This window comes from Vulpes lagopus, chromosome 1 (genome assembly GCF_018345385.1).
Source record: "Vulpes lagopus strain Blue_001 chromosome 1, ASM1834538v1, whole genome shotgun sequence".
In the NCBI taxonomy this organism is placed as follows: Eukaryota; Metazoa; Chordata; class Mammalia; order Carnivora; family Canidae; genus Vulpes; species Vulpes lagopus.
In genome coordinates, this window is record NC_054824.1 from 28,763,902 (window position 1) to 28,788,842 (window position 24,941).

The 24,941-nt window shown below is 38.7% G+C and overlaps 1 protein-coding gene across 3 annotated transcripts in view; it reads right to left on the bottom strand.

Moving 5' to 3' along the window:
- The window catches only part of LOC121501463 (cytochrome b5 reductase 4), a 77,082-nt gene extending 54,680 nt beyond the window's left edge, over positions 1–22,402 (bottom strand). Inside the window, exons 1-2 of one of the 3 annotated variants that reach the window (XM_041773502.1) lie at positions 22,186–22,402; positions 16,952–17,105 (exon numbers count right to left, since the gene is read on the bottom strand). In XM_041773502.1, coding sequence (XP_041629436.1) covers positions 16,952–17,105; positions 22,186–22,260 — 229 coding nt within the window. In that variant the 5' untranslated portion in view covers positions 22,261–22,402. Of the gene's footprint in view, positions 1–15,075; positions 15,118–16,951; positions 17,106–22,185 lie in introns of those variants that run through there. The other 2 variants (XM_041773519.1, XM_041773511.1) reach the window with 2 other exon arrangements.
- Between the last annotated feature and the right edge of the window lie 2,539 nt (positions 22,403–24,941).

Sequence of the window (24,941 nt, forward strand, 5' to 3'; positions counted from 1 at the left end):
AAATGTTAGATCCAACCACACTTGGCAGTGTTAGTAATTTATTAATTATGAGATGTAAACCCAGCTCCCAAAATGCAACTGCTGTTTTTCTTTTTCTTCCTCTATCTTATCTCCTTTCTTTTTCCTTTTCAAAAGCATTTCCTAACAACTAAAACTTAACTGTAGCAAAAGAAAATAAATGCAAAAAACCTAACTTTATGCTTTTTTTTTCATGCTTGATTGTATTCTATTTGTACTATACCCAGGTTTTAGACAGCAGTCTCTCATGTCTAAGCCTCTAGCTTCCTATGGATTCTTACCACCTGGTTTTTAGAAACTAATTTTGCAACTTGCTAAATTTTTGCAATGACACAATTAACTTCTTCCCACAGTTCTAGATACTCTGCTCCAGTATGGCAGATCTATACAATTGATTGCCTGTTAAATATAAATAGATAGTATTTAGGAATCCACAGGCATAATCTCAATTTAATTCTAGGCTATTAATAAATTCTGCAAAATCTAAATCCTAACAATAACATTAAGAACAAAAATGGGCAGGAAGAGATTCATAAAACACCAATCCTGAATGTAGCAGAGGATTTTGGTGACAGCCCAACTGGTGCTTTTAGGTTATTTATATGGGTGACCTTCAGTTACACAGGGGGCTTTAGGGAGAATATCTACTGATCTATCAATCGATCAATCTATCCATCCACCCATTCACCCATCCATTCATCCATCCCCTCCTTTATACTGATATTTTTTGTTTTGTATTTTGTTTTATAAACTGTAACCCAGAGTAGATTGAAGGATTGACTGAGTACTGTTAAGAGCAAGTTAATTTCACAATAGACAGACCAATCATAGTGTGGTACACCCTAAACTTACAAAGTGTTATATGTCGATTATATCTCAATGTAACTGAAAAAATTGATAAAAAAAAAGAACTTACTAAAATTAAGATACAACAGTTTTATTAGGAACACATACTCTAATGTTTAAATACATCACTTTTCAAATGCTCTAGCAACATTCAGAGGTGGATTTTTTAGCTAAATTATCCTAGCTGAGCTGCAGTGAAATTGAGAGCACACTTTCAGAACAACAGCTACACTGAGTTCTTTAGGCAATGTACTGGTAGTACCTGTTCTAATATTTTCATACTAAATTATCTCTCATGTGTTATATGTCTGGAACTCTAAGCTCTCAAATATGTTCTTAGAATAAAAATTACTCCCTTTAAAATTACCACTTAGTGCTTTGTATCATCAGAGATTACTGCCAATTCAATCACAGAAAGAGTCTTAAGACTGGGAGAACTCTAAAGGTAATGTTTAGTCTGATTTCCAATCCAATACAGGACTTACCTCTATAAGATCTACAAACAGATGATCATCTAGCATCTGCTTGAATAGTGCCAGTGTCTAGGAGCTCACTGCTTATTTAAAGGCTTCGTTCAAGGATCATTATCATTTTTCTACCTAAAAACTAATGTTGCCATTTTACACAGAAAGAACTCTTCTCTATCTTGGTAAATGCTGCCCCTAGTTTTTCACATATACGTTTTATATTTGTTGTAATTTAAACCCTAGCTACTACTGCTAAAGACTAAGACATCTTATAACAAAATATTTAAGTTTGTTTGTAGAAACTTGAAAAACCCACAAAATGTGTAAAAGAAAATATACCACTTGCTTAACCCAACTAACAAAGTTACTGTGATAGAGCAGTAAATGTCATCCTGAACTTCCTAGCAGCCACAGCTAAAAAAGAGACACTAATAACACTAGCTGCATTATCTGATTTCAAAAAGTATTAAAAAGAAACAAAGGGGACTCCTCAGTTCTTTAAAAAGGTGAAACCCCCTCTAAGCTTTTGATGTTGATATGATGAGTCTCTGTACAGGTCACTGACCATGTGACAGGTACTATGACTTACCAATATGCAGAAACATTCTTCAGGTAGTATTCCTAAGTTACCACTAATGTACTTTCTGTCTCTTGAGACTTGCAAATTTGGGGCATTTCATATAAATGGAACATATAACACATGGTATTTTGTTTACCTTCTTTCACTTAGTATAATGTTTTCAAGGTTCATCCATGTTGCAGTATGTATCAATACTTCATTCCCTTTATATGGCTGAATAATATTCCGTATATGGACAGAGCACACTTTGTTTACCTGTTCATCAGTTCATTGACATTTAGCTTGTTTTCACTTTTGGGTTATTATGAATAATGCTGCCATGAACATTCATGTACCCATTTTTATGTAGACATATATTTTTATTTCTTTTTGAGTATATACATAGGCGTAAATCTGCTGGGTCATAATACAATTTATGTTTAACCTCTTGAGGAATTGCCAGAATGTTTTCTATTCTCAACAGCAATGTGTAAAGCTTCCAACGTCAGAGCACTCTTTTTAAGCCACCACTTCAACTTCCCATAGACAGAAAAAGCCTTTTCCCACCTACAGACCCCAAATCACTTATCTCAGATAACTGAACTCACAACTGGATTGCGGCAAGCTCTAACTCATTCTCAACCCCAGCTCTACATCAGACACACAAAGTTAGACTCAAGAAACATTTACACTTACTAATCTATCTCCCAGATAAGGTTCCTACAATTTTTCAGGTTAGGTAACCACAAGAGAACCATAATAATCCACTGATAAGGAGTGAACTACATCCTCATGGTTCAAGCCACACACCCAACGATAATTCCTCATTTTCTTTGCTCTATCTTATGTCAGAGAGTCACAAAGCATGATCCAGGGCTTCCTAAGGGAGCTCAAAAGTCTTTTGGTAAGTGGCCCAAGGCCAAAACATTTTTGTAGTAATACTAAGATGTTATCCACCTTTTAAAAAATCTTTCACATGTGGTAAGATTAAATGCAGAAAGTGATAGAAAAATACAATTGTCACCTAAGCCACACTTTAAAGAGATTAGCAAAAATGTAAGACGATGCCGCTTCTCTATTTTTTGTTTTGGAAAAACAAAACTCTCTTGGAAAAGAGAGTTATTTTTCATAAAAATATCTATTATTTGTGATAACATACAATACATATAGTGAGTTTATTGTTTTTATTTTTAAATGAATTTTTAAATGTTCTTTAAATATCTTTTTTTTTTTTAAGGTGGTTTAATTGGGGCGCCTGAGTGGCTTGGCTGGTTGACTGTCAGACTCTTGGTTTTGGCTCAGGTCATGATCGTAGGGTAGTGAGATCAAACCCCACGTCAGGCTCTGTGTTCAGTGTGGAGTCTGCTTAAGATCCTCTCCCTCTCCCCGCTCACATTCTGTTTCTCTCTCTCTCTCTCTCTCTCTCTCTCAAATAAATAACCAAATAAGTAAAATCTTGGGCAGAAAGAGCTGCCTCTTAAAATTTCATAATTTTCATTTCTGAAAGGTGAAAGCATCAATAGATATAACCATAAACAAAAACTCCTTAGAGGTCTTCAATAGTTTTTTAAAAAAGAGTAAAGAGATCTTAAACCCAAAAATGTTTGAGAACTATTGCTATAAGTGAAAGTGGCATTTTTGTAATCAGATTTAAAAATAATTTTTGTTTAAAATTCAAACATAGATTTAACTCTAAAGTCCCACATTATATTCATTCAACAAAAATTTTTTTTTCAAAAATTCATTTAATGCTTATCATGTACATGTCAAGTATTATACAACTACATTGCAGTATTACTATTTATTTCACTATTTGCCACTGTTCATTTTGTTTTAAAATAAATGAAGGAAAAGTAAAATAATTCACATAATAAATTAATTCCACATAATAAAATCATAGTATATTTTCCTGTATTCAAATGCACAGATCCATTTTTGCAAGTACCATGACCAGTTTGCCATCTTGTGTTCAGTAAAGAAATAGCACATTATTTTAAGTCTACTGATATTTATCTAGATCTATCAACTGCTAAGAGAGGGTATTAAAATATGCAACAGGGATCCCTGGGTGGCGCAGCGGTTTGGCGCCTGTCTTTGGCCCAGGGCGCGATCCTGGAGACCAGGGATCGAATCCCACGTCGGGCTCCCGGTGCATGGAGCCTGCTTCTCCCTCTGCCTGTGTCTCTGCCTCTCTCTCTCTCTCTCTCTCTCTCTCTGTGTGACTATCATAAATAAATAAAAATTTAAAAAAAAATTATTAAAATATGCAACAATGACTATGAATTTTTATTCTACATTTCAATGCTATCAATGTTTGCTTCATGTATTTTGAAGCTTCATTAAAGCATAAAGTCTTCATAATGAACTGACTTTAACATGATGAAATGTCGGGATCCCTGGGTGGCACAGCGGTTTAGCGCCTGCCTTTGGCCCAGGGCACAATCCTGGAGACCCAGATCGAGTTCCACGTCGGGCTCCCGGTGCATGGAGCCTACTTTTCCCTCTGCCTGTGTCTCTGCCTCTCTCTCTCTCTCTGTGACTATCATAAATAAATAAAAAAATTTAACATGATGAAATGTCTTTACCTCTAGTAAGATTTTTTTGTTTGGGTAGTATCTTTTATCTAATATTAATATAGTCCAACCTTATTATACTTACTGTCCAGATAATATACAGTTTCCTACACATATACTTTCAACCTATCTGTGTCTTTATATTTAAAGTTCATTCTTTTACAGAGTACCTAAAGAGACATTTCTACATTCTTTTTCATCCTTATCCTCAAATTTTCTTTTTCTTTTTATAAGTTTTCTATCTTATAAGTTTTCTATCTATTCCTCTTTCCCTACTTCCTTTGAGGTTAACGAAGTATTTTTTAGAATTTCATTTTATCTATTGACTTTTTAGCTATTCCTCTTTGTATTATTTTTAAAGTGACTATTCTAGGAATACAATATATATCCTTAACTTTAACCAGTTTACTTAATACTGTACCCAACTAGATGTTAAATAGTAGAATACCTTAGGATTTTGAGATTAAAAGCATTCTTTTGTCTCTTATACTCCTAAAAAGTTTCTAAAATGACTGTAAAGGATAAATAACATTTTTAGTATATGTGCTGCCAAGTGAGCACATGTAAAGGATAAATAACACATAAAACCAAAAAGACACAGAAATCAGTGGAGATGACAGTAATAAAGTTTCAGGAGCCTGAAAGCCAAATGGATGAGTGATAACATACTCAGCAGAATGAAAAAGGTAAAAATAAACCCTGTGTAAGTTGAGGAATCTATAAAAAGCCAATGTGTGCAACAGAACCCCCCACCTCCCAGAAAAAGTATAAGAATCAGAGATTCCAGGTAGTTCTGAAGTTAGGGGGCAGGAAGTTCTCAAATTCAATGTAAGAAGAAATATGAGCCTTAAATCCCCTCCTCTCTTCTTTCACAACCAAGCAGCCTGCCCCTTCCCAACTCTGCAACAAGTGTAGGGTTTTTCTCTACAGAGGATAAACCAGAGAAACCTTATATGGAAGGAAACACACTTGGGAGTGGTGGAGAGGTCTAAACTAAAAACCTAAAATTCCTAAAGGAATTAACATATCAAAACATTAACATCCAGGGGACCTGGGTGACTCAGTGGTTGAGTGTCTGCTTTTGGCTCAGGTCTTGATCCTGGGGTCCTGGGAATAAGAATCCCACAACAGGCTCCCCATAGGGAGCCTGCTTCTCCCTTGGCCTATGTCTCTGACTCTCTCTGTGTCTCTCATGAAAAGATAAATAAAATCTAAAAAAAAAAAAAAAAAAAATTAAGATCCACCTCCTACCTACCACCATCCCAGCTGCTCCCATTTCCCAAATAACCTTCAGAACACTTATTTGCAGACGATGGGGGGATTCCAGCCCAAAGACTTATATACAGTCAGTTGGGGACACCTGCCAGTGCAGCCAACCAATGCAAAAAAAGAGTTCTGCCCACATGCATGGAGCTTCCATTTAGCTTTCTGGTCTATCACTCGCAAAATAAAAGGACAGACATTTGAAGAAAGGCTCTAAAATTAAGATTAGTATCTAAGCAACTTAAATTGTCAACCTCTGGTGCACAATTTTAAAAAGAAAAAGATGAAAAATGAGGCCAGTACTACATCACAGAAACTAGAAAAGAGCCAGGTAAAAACTGTCCTGAATACAACTTAGAGCTTCTAACTCCACCAAACAATTTCTTCAATCATGCTGAGTCTAATTTACAAAAGAGCTTAGACAAACTGATCTGAATGGCTCAGTGTGCATGGGAAAATTTAAATAGAATGTAATAAAGGCCTCTATGCACTTCAGAACATCAACAGGCATAATTATCAAAGATAATCCTATGGACATTAGTATTAGGAAAAACAGCCCTGACATTTAACTAGGAAATTGATTCAAAAGGAAATGGATTAGTAAAAGCATTAAAATTTTATCAACAGTTTCAGGAATCATTACTCTAAATGTTTTGAAAAAAATTCACAAACCTCTCTTAGGGAAAACAATGACCAAACATCATTAGCAATAGCCACAGTTACTATATACTTAAAGTGGATTTACAATTTGTCAATATTAAGCAAGACACCCTCTCTCTAAAAGATCAGTTTTCCATGGGATTATTTCCCTCTGTCTGCCTGTGTCTTAGGTCTACCAGTGACCAGCATTTGACTGCCTTGCTATTAATTACTTGGGAGAAAAAAAAGTAAATATGTCTTTGTGCTTTGGATTATTTCTTATTTTCCAAAACAAGTCAGCTACAAAGCTAAGCTATCATTAGTTAAGCGATACTAATGAACTTCAAAAGTAAAAAGTCATATAAAAAATTTATCCCTACCGTTAACAAAAAGAAAAAGCCAGGGCACCTGGGTGGCTCAGTCAGTTAAGCATCTGACTTCAGCTCAGGTCATGATCTCAGGGTCTTAGAATCGAGCCCAGTATTGGACCCTGCCTCAAGGCTCTGTAAACTCTGAAGTCAGTGGGAAGTCTGCTAGTCCCTTTCCCTCTGCCTGTCCTCCCACTTGCGCTCTCTCTGTTTCTCTCTCTCAAATAAATAAATGAAATCTTTAAAAAATAAAAAGAAATTAAAATGAAAAAAGAAAAAGCCAGACAATCCATAAAAACCACCAGTTTTTGAGCCCATCAGGGACTTGAAGTCATAAGGCAATCAATAATCTAAAATCCAGAATGAGAAGATCCTCTGAGGAGATGGGATACATGAATTGTTTCATCTTTGATAGAACATGGAAAAGAGACATTTACAAAACACCTGAAATTTTAACAAACTCTTTTAAGGGCCAAATGTGTACTCACGTCAATTTAGAACCCCGGAAGCCTTAGACACAGGATTCTGTACCCTCCCACAATTTTCTTTTTTACAGTTTTCTACCTCATGAGATGCTCATGAGAAGTACTATGAGCAGGGCAGAGCTGAGAAAGTAAAATTGCTGGTATTGGTGTGTAATGCCTGCTCCAAGATTTGAGGGTAGAGCAGGAGTACCAAGAAGTCTATGTATACTTTTGGACTACCCAAATATAAGGTGATTATCAGCTCCCAGTGGGGCAGAAGCAAGAAGTTCACCCATGCTTCAGACTGAACCCTCACCTGCAGCAAATGTTTCCATTTCCTGGGAAGGTACAGTCAAGCCTCTCATCCTTGAGCCCCTGCACTGATACCAGGAAAATGTTAGCTGCTGCTGGAAAAGGAAGGAAATACTCATCTTCCTTTCCTCTGGTCTGACACTAGGCAAATGCAAGATAAACACTGGGGGAGGGACAGAAAGCACATTCATGCCCAGACTCTGTGCTGATACAAAATAGACATCTTCTAGCACTGGAAGGGAAGCAGGGAAATTGCTCAGGCTGTCCCTGTCTTCCTCCTCCCCTGCCAATACAAGGCAAAGCTCAGCTGGCAGGAGGGGAGGGGATGGGGAGAGGCAAAAACCAAGAAACCTGCCTACATTCTAGATCTTGCATGGAGTAGGTAGGAGGCAAAAGATAATCTCCACTGAGGAAGTGATACAAGCAGTGAAAAGGTTCAGCCCCTGGGGCTCAAGTGCACAGGACTTGCCTAAGACTGAGGCTCAAACAGGAAAAGGGTTGCAAAACCCTTCTGCCTCGACAAGTCTTGCACCAGGTAACACGCAAGAGCAGTCCACCATGGGGAGAGGGGAAGAGCACAGAAGGAAATCCTGCACAGATACCTAGGCAAGCTGTCAGCTCAGAATAGAATAGAAACAAGGAGAAAATTCTCCAACACTGCAGGCTTTGCTCTAAAACCAAGTGAGCAGCAACCCACTGCTGGAAGAATTTGAAGTCTGTGGTATACTGATAATAACAATAGCAACAATAAACCTCAAAACCAGCTCAACTACTACCCAGACTGACTCAATCAGACTGTCTGCCAAAAAAAGTGTACTCATTTCTAAGCATAAATATCTTAGGTTCTACTGTTCACCTTATGCAATGTGTAACATTTGATGAAACATTACAAGTCACACTGAGAAACAAAAGACAAAAGAACCCGTTGTCAAGAGAGAAAAACAATAACACAACCAGACTTAAGATGATGCATATACTAGGACTATTACACAGGGACATTAAAATTACTATAATTAATATCTTTTTAAAAATCTAGTAGAAAATGTGGATGATATTTAACAGAAAGGAAATTTTATTAGAGACAGAAACCATAAAAAGAAGCTTAATGGAAATACTATTACATTTTAAAATGGGACTCAAAAATGAATAATGGACCATGAATCTATATATAAAAGTTATCCAGAAATAATAGTTTCAAACTGATTAAGGAACTCCAGAGGCCAATAATCTGGAAACATCAAATATCATGTTTCTGAACTGGTTACTATTTTGTGAAATAATTAAAACCATACTGTGGTTTAAAACTCCTACAACTAAAATAAATAAATAAAAATAAAAGATAAAAAAATAAAGCTCCTACAACTATTGGGACACCTGGGTGGCTCAGTGGTTGAGTGTCTACGCCTTCAGCTCAGGGCATGATCCCAGGGTCCCGGGATAGAGTCCCACATCGGGCTCCCCACAAGGACCCTGCTTCTCCCACTGTCTATGTCTCTGCCTCTCTCTCCATGTCTCTCATGAATAAATAAATAAAATCTTAAAAAAAAAAAAAACCCAACCTCCTACACCTATCAAAATATATACACGATTCAAGGTACATTTACTATAAACACTAACCAGGAGCCATGCCCTGTGCTAGAAGCTAGGGGTAGGGAGAGAAACAGTATACTAATATTCCCGAATTAAATTAAAATAGGAAGAATACTAAAAATAGTCAAAAAATGTTACAAATGTTCTAACAGAAGTCCAAGACCAAGGGCTAAGGAAGCAAGCCCAGCGAAAGAAACACAGTCTGAGAGGGCCAAAGTCACGGGTTGATGAAAGGAAGAAACTGTTGGCAGAAAGGACAGAATTGAAAGGTATTAAGCAGTGCTGGACAGGCTACTGTCCACGGTCATGAGGCTGGAGAGGACTGATGAGAACACACAGAGACGACTATAGGGAAGAAAATGTCTTACAGACAGTGGTATCTTTGAAAAGAATGTGTCTTTCCAATACCAAACAAGAGAAGAAAGAAGAAGACACATATCACTAACTTCAAGCACCTTCTATTCAGGCAAACACCGACATGTGTGCACATGACCTCTGTCTCTCACAGCGCCACACCACCCAAACTTTGCACATGCTTCTTCTGGAGGCTGGAGTGCAGTTCCCATTCTTCTTTGTCTAGTTAACTCTCCTTTAGGTTTCAGATCTCAGGTCAATCTTCTGCAGGCATCACTCAGCACAGCGTACCTCACCTTCACAATATTATTTATCAGACTTGATTAATGCTTTTGTGTTCTCCACCGGATTGTAAATTCCCTAAGATCAAAAGAAATCTCTGTTCTATATTTCCAGGTTATCCCTAGAACCTGGTAGAGCACAGGACAAGAAATATTGATTAAATGAATAAACCAAGATAGAGGAGTTCAAGCCTATCTTCTCTATTTCTGATGAATGACAACTACACACAGGTACCAAAAAAAGCAAAAGCTATGTTTCATTAAATTACCAGAGATAAAAACTGTCTCATGGATATCCTATATGATTGTTAATTAACACAAAAAGGAACTACAAATAATAGGCACCCCACGGTAATTCCTTAATGAACTAATTTATATATGGCACTCAAAGTGAATTACACACAAATGCTAAACTGGGATTCAATCTAGAGTTGAATATAATAAAACAGGAGACAGTATACTGTAATAGTTTAAGCATAAAAGCTTAGAATCAGGTAGTTCAGATATTCACCAAAAATATAACAAAGATAACTCCAAATTATCTCCATAAATATATTGATGCCAATGCTGCAGGAAAATGAATTATATTCTTAATTTAATTCTTAAATTAGCCACCTTCCTAACTATGATAGTAGAAATTAATGAGATAGAAAATGGACAAGCAGGAAAGAAAATAAAAGTGAAAAAATTAGTAAAGTTAATAAAATTCTAGTAAGACTGATCAAGAAAAAAGAGAGAAGCCAAAAATTAGCAATATCTGGACTACAATGGGTACCTCACTATAGAACCTAAAGACATTCCTAAGGGAATGTTGTAAACTACGTTATGTCAATATGGTCAATAACTGAGATTAAAGTTAACAAATTCACTGAACAAACATAATTTAGAAAAGTTGACATAAAAACAAAAGAGAATTTGAATAGCCCTCCATTGTTTTGAAAAATTGAATTTATAATTTAAAAAATTCCCAAAGAAAATTTAAAATGTTGGCTGAAGTTTATAAACCACTGGGTCAACCAAACAAAACCCCTGTGGGTTACAGATGACGCCCCGAGGCCACCAGGTTTTTTTGCTCTATTGAATTTTTAGTGAATGAAAGGAAGGTACAGACAGAAGAAAACTTAAAAACAAAAACAAGGAGAAGACTGACCATTCAGGAGATAAAGACAGAGTAAAAGTAAAAGAAAAGCAAATCATCTTGGATGTCAGAAGGATAGAACAGATAAAATCAACAAGGATGAGATTACCTGTATTTAATAGTAAGAAAAAGGCAATAGGAAAACCTATGGATCAAATTAGAAAATAAGGGGAAATGTAGCTGTAAAAAAAAATGTTCATTTGTATTTCCTAAACAAGCAAGTGATAGCAGAAGAGAGGTGCTCAGAAATCCACAGTCAAGAATTAATGAGGACAGGAGCACCTAGGTGGCTCAGTGGTTGAGTGTCTGCCTTCAGCTCAGGTCATGATCCCGGGGTCCTGAGGTTGAGTCCTGCATCAGGCTCCCCACAAGGAGCCGGCCTCTCTCTCATCTCTGTGTCTCTCATGAATAAATAAATAAAATCTTTGGGGGAAAAAAAAGAATTAATGAGGACAGTAGACCATGTACAGGAGAGCTGAGCTACCTATAACAACAGTATATCATTGTTCAGATACACTCTGCATAACTGTGATAATACATTCCATTACAAATTAAAAAGTTAGCTCCCAATTTGAAAAGCTGTTCTTAGAGGAAAAAAGTTTCTCTGCTAGAGGCAAATAATACTGAAGTTTCTCAAAATAAAAGTGAGGCAAGGAGCTAAGGAAACCTAAAGCAAAGAGCCTCTTGGAAAAATCAGCTCTGTTCTTGGTGGATTTGAATCTAACCCAAAACGTATATACAACTCACTTTATTTCTGGAGTATAAATAAAAAATAGCCTAGTCAATTCTCCATTTTCTCAGCAGTCATGTTTTACAAAGTCACTGTGAACACCAAATTAGCAGATACTGAACCATTGCTCCTAGGGGAAAGGGTAGCGTGTGGTTTCTGCAAGCCTCTGGTTACATTTTTGTCAAACCACACATAACCATGGTGCTTAAGGTGTGTTTCTGTTTAAAGACACCATATTCAATAGGTATTGCTGCTTCATGAGTATTTAATTCACAGCCAACAGCACTGCACTGATGCCAGAACAACGTTTATCTAACATAAATATTTTCTCTGTAGCCACATCACAGCCTTCAGCACTATCCTTGAGGGCCATTTTAAACCAAAATCACCGACAAAAAGCATAAGATAAGAAAAACTTGGCACTAATTAGACCTCAAAGAAGACACATCTTTACAGTATGAGAGCAGAAAGACGAAGGCAGAGCATCGCTTTGTTCAACCTCATGTAAGAATGTGTGCTTGGGCCAAACAAATTTTTCCCTGCCCTATGCATGTCTGTAAATAACTATGAAAGCACTGTGAGTATTGATTTTTGGGGTTACAAAGCAATTTTAGTGAGTAGGCAAATTTGTAAATTTGGAATTCATGAATAATGAGGATTGACTGTATACACAAAAATTTATAGTACCATACTACAAAGTAAATTTTAAAAAGGTTTACTGTAAATGTATCTAGAAATCTAGGAATTTGGATTAGAAATATTATAGGACTAAATGCTACTTCTCGGAATCAATTTGCCAAGATTTTCTTTTCTTTCTTCCTTTTTCTTTTTCTTTTTTTTTTTTTTTTTTTTTTTGAGAGGGAGAGAGGAGAGAGAGAACATGCAGTGAGGAGAAAGGGTAGCAGAGAAAATCCCAAGCAGACTCCATACCCAGCATGAAGCTGAGGCAGGGCTTGATCCTAGGACCCTGAAATCATGACCTGAGCCAAAATCCAGAGCCAATACTCAACCGACTGAGCCACCCAGGTGCACCAAACTATTCTAAACAGTAATGAAACATGAAGAATAAGGTCCCATTTGAAGTCACTTTTACAGTGATCTTAAGCAGGCCTCTTCAATTTACTAGTATATATCAGCATTAGGAGAAATCAAAGCATGTTTATTTCTGTTATAAATGAAATCCATTAAATCCCTTATGAGCAACTTAATCTGCTAAATTATTTTTAAGATTTTATTTACTTATTTGAGAGGGAAAAGAGAAAGGGTGCACACATGTGCACGTACAAGTGGAGGGAGAGGGAGAAAGAGAATCTCCAGCTGAGCACAGAGCCAAACTTGGCACTCAACCTCATGACCCTGCAATCATGATCTGAGCCAAAACCAAGAGTCAGAGGCTTATCCAACTGAGCTACCCAGGTATCCCAAATTTGATCAATTTTTAACAGAGCAGCCAATCTACTGATAGTAATCAACTTTTTCTAAATACCATTCATTAAATAACTGTTAGTATCAGACTAACATTCCCGTCTGAGATCAAAGGCTGTATATCTTGATGCCAAAAAATGATTTTCTAATTTAATATATCATTACCCATACGGACTACATCCTACAATAAATACAGGGGAGAAACAATGTCTGATTTAGGCTCTACAGAGCTCTCACAGATGAGTGATTTAGATTTTTGCTCAAAGTTTCGCATGTTTGTAAATCATCTTTAGTTTTCAAGAAAGAACAGCAATAACGGAGAAAACTATAAAATTCTACATCAATGGTAAATTCAACAAGATTTTTTAAAGGCATTATCTCTCCTATCCATTCCCTCAACATTCCAATTACCTCCTAATGCATTACAGTAATTAAATACTTAACAGAAAATGGTGATTATTAAGTGAACAAATTGGAACCTCCATATACTGCCTTACAGATCATTCTAAGCCAGTGCTCACATTTTAGTTTACGTCTTACAGTCTGCTGCCAGCCAATTGTTCTTTCCACACCATCATTTTCAGGAATGTGACTAGACTCAACATACTTGAACATGTAGATAAACACTAATATATATTCAAAAAAAGAAAATAATGTCTATGATAGTAGCCATAAAAACCCACACCAAAGTGTATATTTTCCAGGTTTCTTAAAAAGATTGTGTATATCTTAACCCAATCAGCTGAAATTTCCACAGACCTAAAACTGGGGCAATTGTTAGACAAATGAAGAATTTAGTATTTTATCAAGAGGGAAAAATGATACCATGATACCATGTTTCGCTGTGGTACAGCTTTGCTAAAAAATTAAGCCTAAACTATCTCTGACCTTGGAAGCTAAATTTGGCATCTTTCCCCTTTTAAGAAGCTATCATTTATATTTTTAATTAGAGCAACTAATAAGAAAAAGACAGTAACATGTAATCACATGTTTACTTTAAATTATAACTGTCTTAGAAATTACCAGTGTTCTGTTTATCTTACATTCAACCTACTTTCCATTGTCTTGGTTCCTCCAATACCACCTGAACTTCTCTAAGGAGCTATAGGCTTTTTGTCCCATTTATTTTATTTTATTTTTTTTTTATTTATGATAGTCACAGAGAGAGAGAGAGAGGCGCAGAGACACAGGTGGAGGGAGAAGCAGGCTCCATGCACCGGGAGCCTGATGTGGGATTCGATCCCGGGTCTCCAGGATCACGCCCCGGGCCAAAGGCAGGCGCCAAACCGCTGCGCCACCCAGGGATCCCTTTTTGTCCCATTTAATTCACTACACCTACCACTAAACTGATGTTTCCAAGGCATATTCTAATCACACTGTCCCCATATTCATAACCTCCTAGAGCTCATACTGTCATCTAAATTAAGGACATATTTCTGAGCCTAGCTTTCAAGGTCCTTTACAATCTGACCTAGCATACCTTTCTAGTCTTCTTTATAACTCTCTAATAGTTAAACTAAATTCCAGAATATATCTCAAGCCTTTCTGCTTCCATAGGTTAGGCTTTTCCCTCCACTTTGATGTACTCCCTCCTTATTTTCTGATCAAAACCTGTCCACAACTGCCAGGCTTATTATTAATAGAGTAGAACACATTCTCCAACAGACACTTTAAACAAATTTATCCTTAAATCAATCATCTTACCAGAAAAGGTACCATACATTAAATCCTTATAGGAGATACATAACCGGGAGCAGGATACATCGAACATAGCACACTAGTCCCTTATACCCATCAATACACCAAGTGAATAATAAACTATGACTGTCTTATATTAATGCTTTATTTATCTAACATCACTAAGATACTGAGGGTTCACATATGTGAGTTTTCTGAAGAAGTGGCTTCCTACTACACAGAAACAGAATTCGTGTGTTTACAGCCTGGACCAGCTGAGATATTCTCCTGGGACACTGACCACCACTTCACCCAGTCTAGCAGAAAACACTCACGCAGAGGGTGGCAGTCATTTTCTACCAGGTACTTACATCTTGTAAAACAGGTGGGCAGCATGGAGAGAGCACAAGGAAGGCATTAAAAACCTGTAAAATGACAAAAGAAGGGGCGCCAGGGTGGCTCAGTCGGTTAAGTGGCCGACTTGATTTCAGCTCAGGTCATGATCTCAGAGTCATGAGATGGAGCCCTGTGTCAAGCTCCATGCTCACTAAGGAGCCTGTTTCTCTCCCTTTCCCCCTGCCCTGCCTCCCTCTCACATGTGTGCATGCTCTCGCGCTCAGATAAATAAAGAAATCCTTTTTTAAAAAATGTTTAAATGAATACAATAAAATGCCAAAAAGAGTTTTCTGCATCTAGCAGAATCCTCATTCCAGGTTGTGGGTACACAGTTGTATTTCCCTGAGAAACTTTGGGGAGTTGAACAACTGTTCTTCTGTCTTAGAACAAGCTATGCCATCACCGGCTGGAAGAGTCCACTCCTTTGCCACTGAAAAAAATTTCAGTGTTCTACTTGTGTCTCTTATGGGTTGAATGGCATACCCCCAAATTCATATGTTGAACTCCTACCCACCAGTAAACCAGAACACCACCTTATTTGGATATGGGGTCAATGCACATATAATTAGATGAGGCCATTCTAGAGTAGGGTAGGGTCTTAATCCAATATGCCTGGTGGTATCCTTGTAAAAATAGGAAATTTGGACACAGACATGTACACAGGGAGAATGCAATTGAAGCTGAAGGCAGACTGGGGTAATGCTTCTCTACAAGCCAAGCAACTTCAAAGATGGGCAGCAAACCAGCAGAAGCCAGGTGACAGACACAGACGGATTTCTCTTTCATAGCCTTGTGAAAAACGCAACTTGATCTCAGACTTTAGCCTCCAGAACAGTGAGACAATAATTTTCTATGGTTTAAGCCATCTAGTTTGTGCTATTTTGTTTCAGCATCCCTAGCAAACTAATAGTGTCTACTGGTGTCTTTGCATTTATCACATCACCAAACTACCATGACAACCACACACTTCTTTAAGTAACAAAACTTCTTACAAATGCTAAGCACATTCATTCAACACATATTGATGATCTCTATGTGCCAGGCACCAAGGACAGAGCAGTATGACTAACATGGCATGGTCTCTTCCCTCATACAGATTACAGTGTAATCAGGACAAAGGACAACATCCCACAATTTTACAATGATAAAATTACAATTGTATAATGGCAATGAATGACCAACCCTTTAAACTGAAGATAGTGGGCATACCTAACAATGTCTGGATGACTCAATGACATCGCTATGGAAGCCAACTGTACATTTCTATGTTCTTTGTTGCTTTTGTTCCCATCTGAGATGTGAGGTTATTGATTACCATGAGGTTTGCCTTCACCAACTACTCTCCTATATCTCTCTACTCACTCTCCAACCCACTCATTTCTAGTTTGGCACTTCTGATTTGCTACAGGCGAAAAATCAGGTAATTAATATTGCTATGAAACTTACATTAAATAATAAAAATTGCTTCATGTGAGAACTTAACAATCTGGCCTAAACACAGATCTTCTGATTTACTTGCGATGCTCACAGACATTTTTTCTGGCAAAACACTTTCTCCCATTCACAAAGACTGTTATCAGGCACCAAGGTGGGCCATTACTGTATGTAAACTGTAGTGTTCCTGAATAATTGCCTGGCAAATGCTTGTTTTCTTTCAAAGGAACTACAGTGCAGGTATGGTACGGAAACAGTTACCTAAGAAAGAAATACTGTCCAAATTCAGAATTATATACTTTGTAGCCCAGTGTAAGGCATATTGTTGTTATCTAATTGTGAATCGTATCACCAAATAATATGATCATGAGGTCACAGCATTACAACTTGTTGCTGTACCTAATAAATTCCACGTACCTCTAATGCATATCCAACAATCGTCTTTTGTGTTGTGTCTTTTAAGTTCTTCCTCAGTTACTTCAATTAACCTGCCTTTTAATCCTGTTAGATCCTTCCCACTTTTGGTGAGGCGAATCCAATCCATAAGACTTCTGCCCTGTTTTAGGGGGACCTAAGAAAGGAAAAGGAAAGAACTCAATGTGGCTTCTTGAAGTCAGCTGCTTTCCCCACTCCTACCCGCTGCTTCTCTGAAGGCTGCTTCTTTCTCTTATTCTCATTCAAAAAGATAAGAAAATTCAAATCCGCCAATTCTACATTTTGTTTTGTTTTGATTTAGGTGGTTGTCAAAATCATCTCCATTGTATCAGAATTATAAATAGAACAATATAAACTATCTGGACTATGAGGTAGGGCTTAGAAATGGTGTCATGCAAACGTTCATCATAATGGTATCTAACAAAACAAGAACAGCACTGAACCTGGAGTGAGAAAACAAGTTTTGGTCCTGGCTCCACTCTGTCACACATGTTGGAGTTACTTAGCAACTTGGACCAAAATTTCTTTACCTCAAAAGTCACAAGAGATTTAATAGAAGAAAATATAAATGGCCAGCTAAAGTTGATTTTCTGGATTGTCAATATACACAGGACATTAGAAAATCATAAGGCAGCAATCTGTTTTCTAAGAATTCACTAAGAAACAAAAGTTATCAAATAATGGAGGAAAAAAAAAAAAAAACCTGTAACACTTGAAGGAAGGTTTGGCAAACTGGCCCGTGCCTGTTTCTCTATCACCCTGGAGTTCAGAATCATTTTCACAAGTGGTAGTGGTGGTAGTGAAGAGACTCAGTAGTCATGGGGCCCTCAGAGCCTAAAATATTTATTATCTGGCCCCTTACAGAAAAGTTTATCTACCCCTGAACAGAAGATTTAGTAAAGGATGTTTGATTTTGATAGCTTTTTCTTTTTCTTTTTTTTTAAGATTTTATTTATTTATTCATGAGAGACACACAGAGAGAGAGGCAGAGAAATAGGCAGAAGGAGACCCAGGCTCCCTGCAAGGAGCCTGATGCGGGACTTGATCTCAGACACCGGCATCATGCCCTGAGTTGAAGGCTGATGCTCAATCGCTGAGCCACTCAAGAGTCCCAACTTTTTGTTTTTTTCAAAATATGCTTTAAATAATATGCTTTTGGATGAGAGATATTACTAATATTTTAACAGTTAAGAACAGTTAAGACAACCTTTCAAAGATGGAATTGAGCTACTGTCTAAACTCATAAGCAGTTTGTAACATAGTACCAGAGGAATATTTAATGTAAAAGAAGGCATGTTCAAAGAAGTCTATTGCTACAGACTGAATGTTTGTGCCCCTCCAAAATTCATGTTGAAATCCTAACCTCCAGGGACATCTGGGTGGCTCGGTGGTTGAGCATCCGCCTTCGGCTCAGGGCATGATCCCGCGGGTCCTGGGATCCAGTCCCACCATCAGGCTCCCTATAGGGAGCCTGCTCTTCCCTCTGCCTATGTCTCTGCTTCTCTCTGTGTGTTTCTCATGCATAAATAAATAAAGTCTTAAAAAAAAAAAAGAAAAAGAAAAATCTTAGCCTCCAGTGTGATGGTATTAGGAAATAAGGTCTTTGGTTGGTGATTAAATCATAAAGGCAGCGCCTTCACGAAGGCTACTAATGCCCTTATTAAAAACACCTCAAAGAGCTCCCTCATCCGTTCTGCCATGTGAGGATGTGGGGAAAATATGGCTATGAACCAGGAATCAGGCCTTCATCAGATACCAAACTCACTGGTGCATTGATCTTAGGATTCCCAGCCTCCAGAACTGTGAGAAATAAATTGCTGCTGTGTATAAGCTAGCTTATCAAGCTTATGGTGCTCTGTTATAACAGACTGAATAGACTAAGATATTTATATACCTCACTTTCTGGAATCTCATCTATCGTAGGTATTCATTTATCCCCTAAATAACCTAGTTAATAGGTGTGTGTTAACATTGCAATTTCGCATTCCTTCCTACCAATCACATCATCCCATTCTTACCATCCCTGAAACTCTCTAGGTCGCCTGATCTCAATAAATGAAGTAAAATATGAGAATATGATCTTTCCCATCTCAAACCAAAGTCACTCACCTCTCTTGTCTACATGGATTCCATAATCCACTGGGTATTTACACATAATCTTCCAAAAATGTAAATCTAATCATGGGCCCTTCCTCCTTCAGTTGCTCCCCATACTACCATATAATAATATCTCTAAATTCCCTAGAGTGATTTACCAGGCCCTTTGTATCAATCACTGTTTACCTCACTAGCTCTGAATCTTAATTTTTGCTCTTTCCTATTACATGCTTTAGCCAAACAGGAACTGATTCCTTGATTGCTATGAAATATCTGCTCCTTTGCCTGGCTCAAGGACCCCCCTCCCACCCCCCAGACGCACACTATCTCCTCCAAGAGACTTCTCTGACTCCAATCCCTCTGTGGTCATAACACAGTTATAGTACTTAGTGACATTTAAAACTATTTATTAGTCTGTGCTGCCTATTAGACTAAACTCCTTGGAAACTGACACTCCATCTCCAGCATGTGGTAGGTTCTCAAAAAATATTTATTTACTAGTGTTAGTAGAAATAGTAGCTATCCTATATACAATGCATACTATGCATTAGACGCTGTCCTCAGAGACTTACACAACAATCACACAACAATCCATAGAATATAAATAAAAGTCTAGGGACGCCTGCGTGGCTCAGCAGTTGAGCGGCTGCCTTCAGCTCAGGGCGTGATCCCAGGTCCTGGGATTGAGTCCCGCATTGGGCTCCCTACATGGAGCCTGCTTCTCCCTCTGCCTGTGTCTCTGCCTTTCTGTGTCCCTCATGAATAAATAAATAAAATCTTAAAAAAATAATAATAAACAAATAAATAAATAAAAGTCTAAGAGCAAGTAACACAGTGAGTGCTTACCACAGACCAAGACTGTGCTAAGAGAAACATTATCTCATTTAATCCTATGAATAGTCCCATAAAATGGGTTCTATTATTCTCATTTACACCTCAGAAACCTGAATCTCAGACACTAAGTCATGGAAACTGGGAAAAGAATCTGGCTCTTTCTCACTCAAAAGTGTGTGCTTTTAAATATAGTCATATCCTCCCCAACTAGCTTCTATTTTTTCAACCTCTACCCATTTCATACAATCCTGACTCAGGTTCTAACATGTGTAAGATTACCTCACTTTAAAATTCTGAGTTTCCCTTTGAATTGTGCAATAATTGTATTTTGTTCTCTTTTTGGACCCAAAGGTTCAACTTTACCATCACCACCTGTGGACCTTTTGTCTTTGCCTCTGAGCTTTCTTCTTTAAAAGGATGCTGAGAATGTGGTTTTTAGTTTTAATACAGAAGACCAGGAGCTCTTATATTTTAATTCAGATTCTTTCTCCAGAAAGTCTATACTATTTAGCCAAGCATTTAGTTCAAGAAGAGAAACAGGTCAAACATCAAGAAGGAGGGGACAGGGGGATCCCTGGGTGGCTCAGTGGTTTGGCGCCTGCCTTTGGCCTGGGGTGCGATCCTGGAGTCCCCGACGGAGTCCTGGGATCGAGTCCCGCATTGGGCTCCCGACACAGAGCCTGCTTCTCCCTCTGCCTGTGTCTCTGCCTCTCTCTCTCTGTTTATCATGAATGAACAAATTAAAAAAAAAAAATCCTTAAAGAGGGAGGGGACAGGTGATTAGATAGCTAGATGACATATGGAGCAATAAATGAAATATTATAGCCAGAGTCACATCCCAACAAACTTTTAGGATCCAAAGCAACATTTCTTAACCAGTTTCCTTTTCTGTGATATAGAGACAACAAAAGCACAAAATTACTGTAAAGATTAAATGAGTTCATATACATGAAGCGTTCAGAACACTTAGAACATAAATATGGTAAGCACAATAAATCTCAGCTATATTACTATTATTATTATAGGTGGAATTACAGATTTCTGAAAAGCTAATGAAAGCTACAGATCCCTGAGTTCATAATTCTGATCTGGAGTCAAATGCCAGGTTTAAGTGGAGAGGGGGAAAAAAAAAAAAAAGTCAGAGAAGATCCTAAATAATGCTAAGACCCATGAGTCTAGAAATTGAGGGGGGGAGGGGGGGGAGGGTGGCCCAAGTAGGTGGAAGTTTCAAAAACAAAACATGAACAAAACATGAAGATGAACTTACAGAATGAGGAACCAACCAATAACTGCAGTACTTAACACCTAACATTGCAATGAGCACCGGAGACAATTTTATTAAATTTCGTAAATATAAAATACATTTGTATGGGATCCCTGAGTGGCTCAGCGGTTTAGCGCCGCCTTTAGCCCAGAGCCTGATCCTGGAGACCCGGGATCGAGTCCCGCGTCGGGCTGCCTGCATGGAGCCTGCTTCTCCCTCTGCCTGTGTCTTCTGCCTTCTGTCTCTTTCTGTGTGTCCCATGAATAAATAAATAAAATCTTTTTTTTAAAGTCTTAAAAAAAATGCATCTGTGTTCCACCTGTTGCCAACAGTAACTATGTTCCACAAAAAGTTAGGAGTATTATATTAGCTTCAAAGTCAGCAAAGGGATACCGACAGGAAAGACAGTGTGAGAAGAACGGGTACCAGAGGAAGAAAGGCAGCGTGACTTAGAGAAGCGTCCGCAGACCCACCGGGGGATTTTAGACATTTGCTCTCGCTCCCCGCCCCCCCCACCCCCATCTTCCCTAGCTCCAGGAGTCCCCACCTTTGGAGGAGGGTCACTGGTCAACGTCGCCACTGCCCAGCCTTTCCCTTCTCCTACAGAACCCACATCACTCACAACTCCTTCGGAAAGTGCAGAACAAAAGACGGGAGACGAGGCTAGACTGAGGGGAGGAAAGCTAATGGTGACGGCGTGCCTAGGATCACCGCAAGCACGGTGCTGGCCCTGCCCTATACAACGCCGTTTAATTCGCGGGAAACGACTTCACCAGAACGGGCCATGGGGACGGGAAAGGAAAGGGCCAGCAGGTGTGAGAGAGAGATGGGGGTGAGTAGAGTTGGAGGGCTGCAGACGGCCGGGCATCAGAAGCGGATCGCTAGCAAAGGCAGGAGGCAGGAAGGCTAGAGCGGAGGACAGGAGGTGGAAGAGGGCGCCGAGAGAGAGAAGGGACCGTTCGGTACGAGGAACCGCCGGCGGCAGACGAGCTGAGCGCGACGCGCGCTGTCACCCGCTTACCTTGCTACGCCCCCCGGAGGCGGCTCGCTGCTGCGAGCTGGGGGCCGGGAAAGACTGGGAAGGGACGTTCAGCATCTTGGACCCCTGGCCCGGGCCCTGCCCGGGGTCTCCCGCCGGACAGGATCGCTCCGCTCCACCCCTCGGAGGTAAAACCTCCCGCTCCGGCTCCCAGGCCGGGCAGAGGCCAAGCCCCCGACCCACTTCCGGGGTCGCCCGGGGTGAGGCGCGCCGTGACGCAGCACGTTGAGGCCGTGAAGGGGGCGGAGCCAAGGGACGAACGCCGCGCCGGCAGGGGCGGGACCCAACGGGAGCGCGTGTGCGGCGTTAGTCCTGCAGCCCGATTTCAGCACCGCAGGGAGGTGACAGCTATTCCGCGGAAGGACTAGAGACGGAGGGACGCTGTGCCTTAGCCTTGGTGCTGACAGAACCGGAGCGTAACTTCCTACAGACTCCTGCTAACCCGGAGCACGCGCGTCGTCTGTCGTTAAGCCCTACCATCACACTACTTGAAAAATGGGGAAAAAAAAGCAGAAAAACAAACAAAACACTATCAAAGCATTTTGATCTCTCAGCCACTCTTCTCCTCTACAGCACCCGGCTGTACAGGAAAGAAAACGTTTAAGAGTTACGGCGTCAAATGCAAACTGCCACCCTCCGGAGTGACTAACGAAGGAGTCAGAAAAAAAAAAAAAAAAAAAAAAAAAACTTAGTGAGGTCTCCATTCATCTACTCTCAGGTTCTTCCTCCTCATCTAAGTCTGTCTTCACTGAAAGCTACAGGGAATTGTGTACTGATACAGCCCATCCCCAAAAGTAGTGACGAACAGTTATGTCTAAGAGTCAGATAGGTTTCGTTTGAATGGATTCTTTGCATTTAATAAATGAACAGCCTTAGGCAAGTTAATTTAGTATCCCAAAGTCTCATTTTCCCCATTCTGCCTAATAGATTTAGGTCTCAGTAAGAATGAGATGAGCTGTCATATGTCAACTACCTAGTATAGTCTCTGGTTAATAGTAGGCACCTGGGGACCCCTGGGTGGCTCAGCAGGTTTAGCACCTGCCTTTGGCCCAGGGCGCGATCCTGGAGTCGCGGGATCGAGCCCTGCGTTGGGCTCCCCGCATGCTTCTCCCTCCTCCTGTGTCTCTGCCTCTCTCTCTCTCTCTCTATGTCTATCATAAATAAACAAATCTTTAAAAAAAAATAGTAGGTACTCAATAAAGGTCAGTGGCTCATCATATTTTTCCGACATATTGAGAGAAGCTCAAATAACTGTGCGGCTAAAAACAAATCCCTAATGATCAAGATCCAGATTGGTGATGTGGTGTGGTTTTTGTGTTTTGCTTTGTTTTGTTTTGTTGCATATCTCTTGGGGGAAACACTCTCTCCTGAGTGTAGAGTCCAATGAAGGGAAAGCTTTCAGAAGAAATAGAGTTCTAAATAATTCTCCCCATCCATTATGATTACATTTCCTGACTCTGACACGTGATTTGAATTTGCTCTATTTCAACAGCCTTGTCCTTAAAGTGCCTGTAAATCAATGTTTGTAGTATCTTTTCAGTTAGAAGGAAAAGGGTGTGATCTATGTAGCCATTCAAGTAATAGGCATTTCTTAGCCAGGTAACCATCTCTGACCTTCACCTCTATCCATCATCATTCTAGGATACTAAGAAACATTTGCAATTAAAATGCTTATTGTGCGACTGTATTTGAACTAAAGAAATTCATGACCATATTGGGTTACCCCTACCTTGCAATGTGCTCCTGTTTTCTCTGTCATTTAATGATGATATATTCTTTTGTAAGTCTACATTTAAAAATGCTAATCACGGAAAATTTATCTCACTGGAAAAAGCGTCCATGACAACATCAGGAGCAAGGAGCCAGAACAAAGAAAAGTGACATTGTTGAATAATATTTCATATTTGCAGAATGTCTTAGCTCTCCCATGGACAGAAATAGAAAAGATCAAATTCTAACCTTTTGACTCCCCTTTCTTAGACTCCATATGAGTCCTGCTCACTTAAACATTTTTTTTGTTTTAATTCTGAGGATCTCTCAATGAAGTGTTCTAATTATTAAACACCAATGCTATTTTACCACTGGATTTAAGGACAGCAGAGGAGTATTAATGTGAGTATAACTTGATTCATCATTTATTAAAAATTCCTAAAATTTCATAGCCATGGCATGAATTCCCTTCTCAATTATGGTCAATGATTTAAAGTGTTTTTCGCCATCTGCTAGCAAACACATAATATTGTGTGATTGGTAGCATAAGGTGATTTTCTTTATTAACTAAAAATATCCATTTGCAACTACAATATCTAATGGAGATCAGTAGAAAATACCAGATGTTACAAGATTTGGTCTTGAAAGTTAAATATTGTCGTTCTTTGCAAAGTTTTACCTAAATATTTGCAAAATTATAACTAAAATTAAATTTATAATTTGATGAAAAGTTCGAAATTATCTTTTGTAAGCCCCAAATGTTTACAGTCCAATCAAGACATCCATAAATGGCATTTATTTTTAAATTCCAACATTGAATTATAGTGTAGGGGTAAAAAAAAGCCAAACTACTATAGGATTACAAAATATTTCATTTTATTAATAATTTATATACAAATAAATTAGTTTAAAGGATTATGATACATTTGTACACTAAATTTAAGCTTTGAATGTCATCACAAGTAACTAATTAGATTAATTTTCACAGATCAGCTCCTCAATTTCATCTTCACTATCAGAATCTTCAT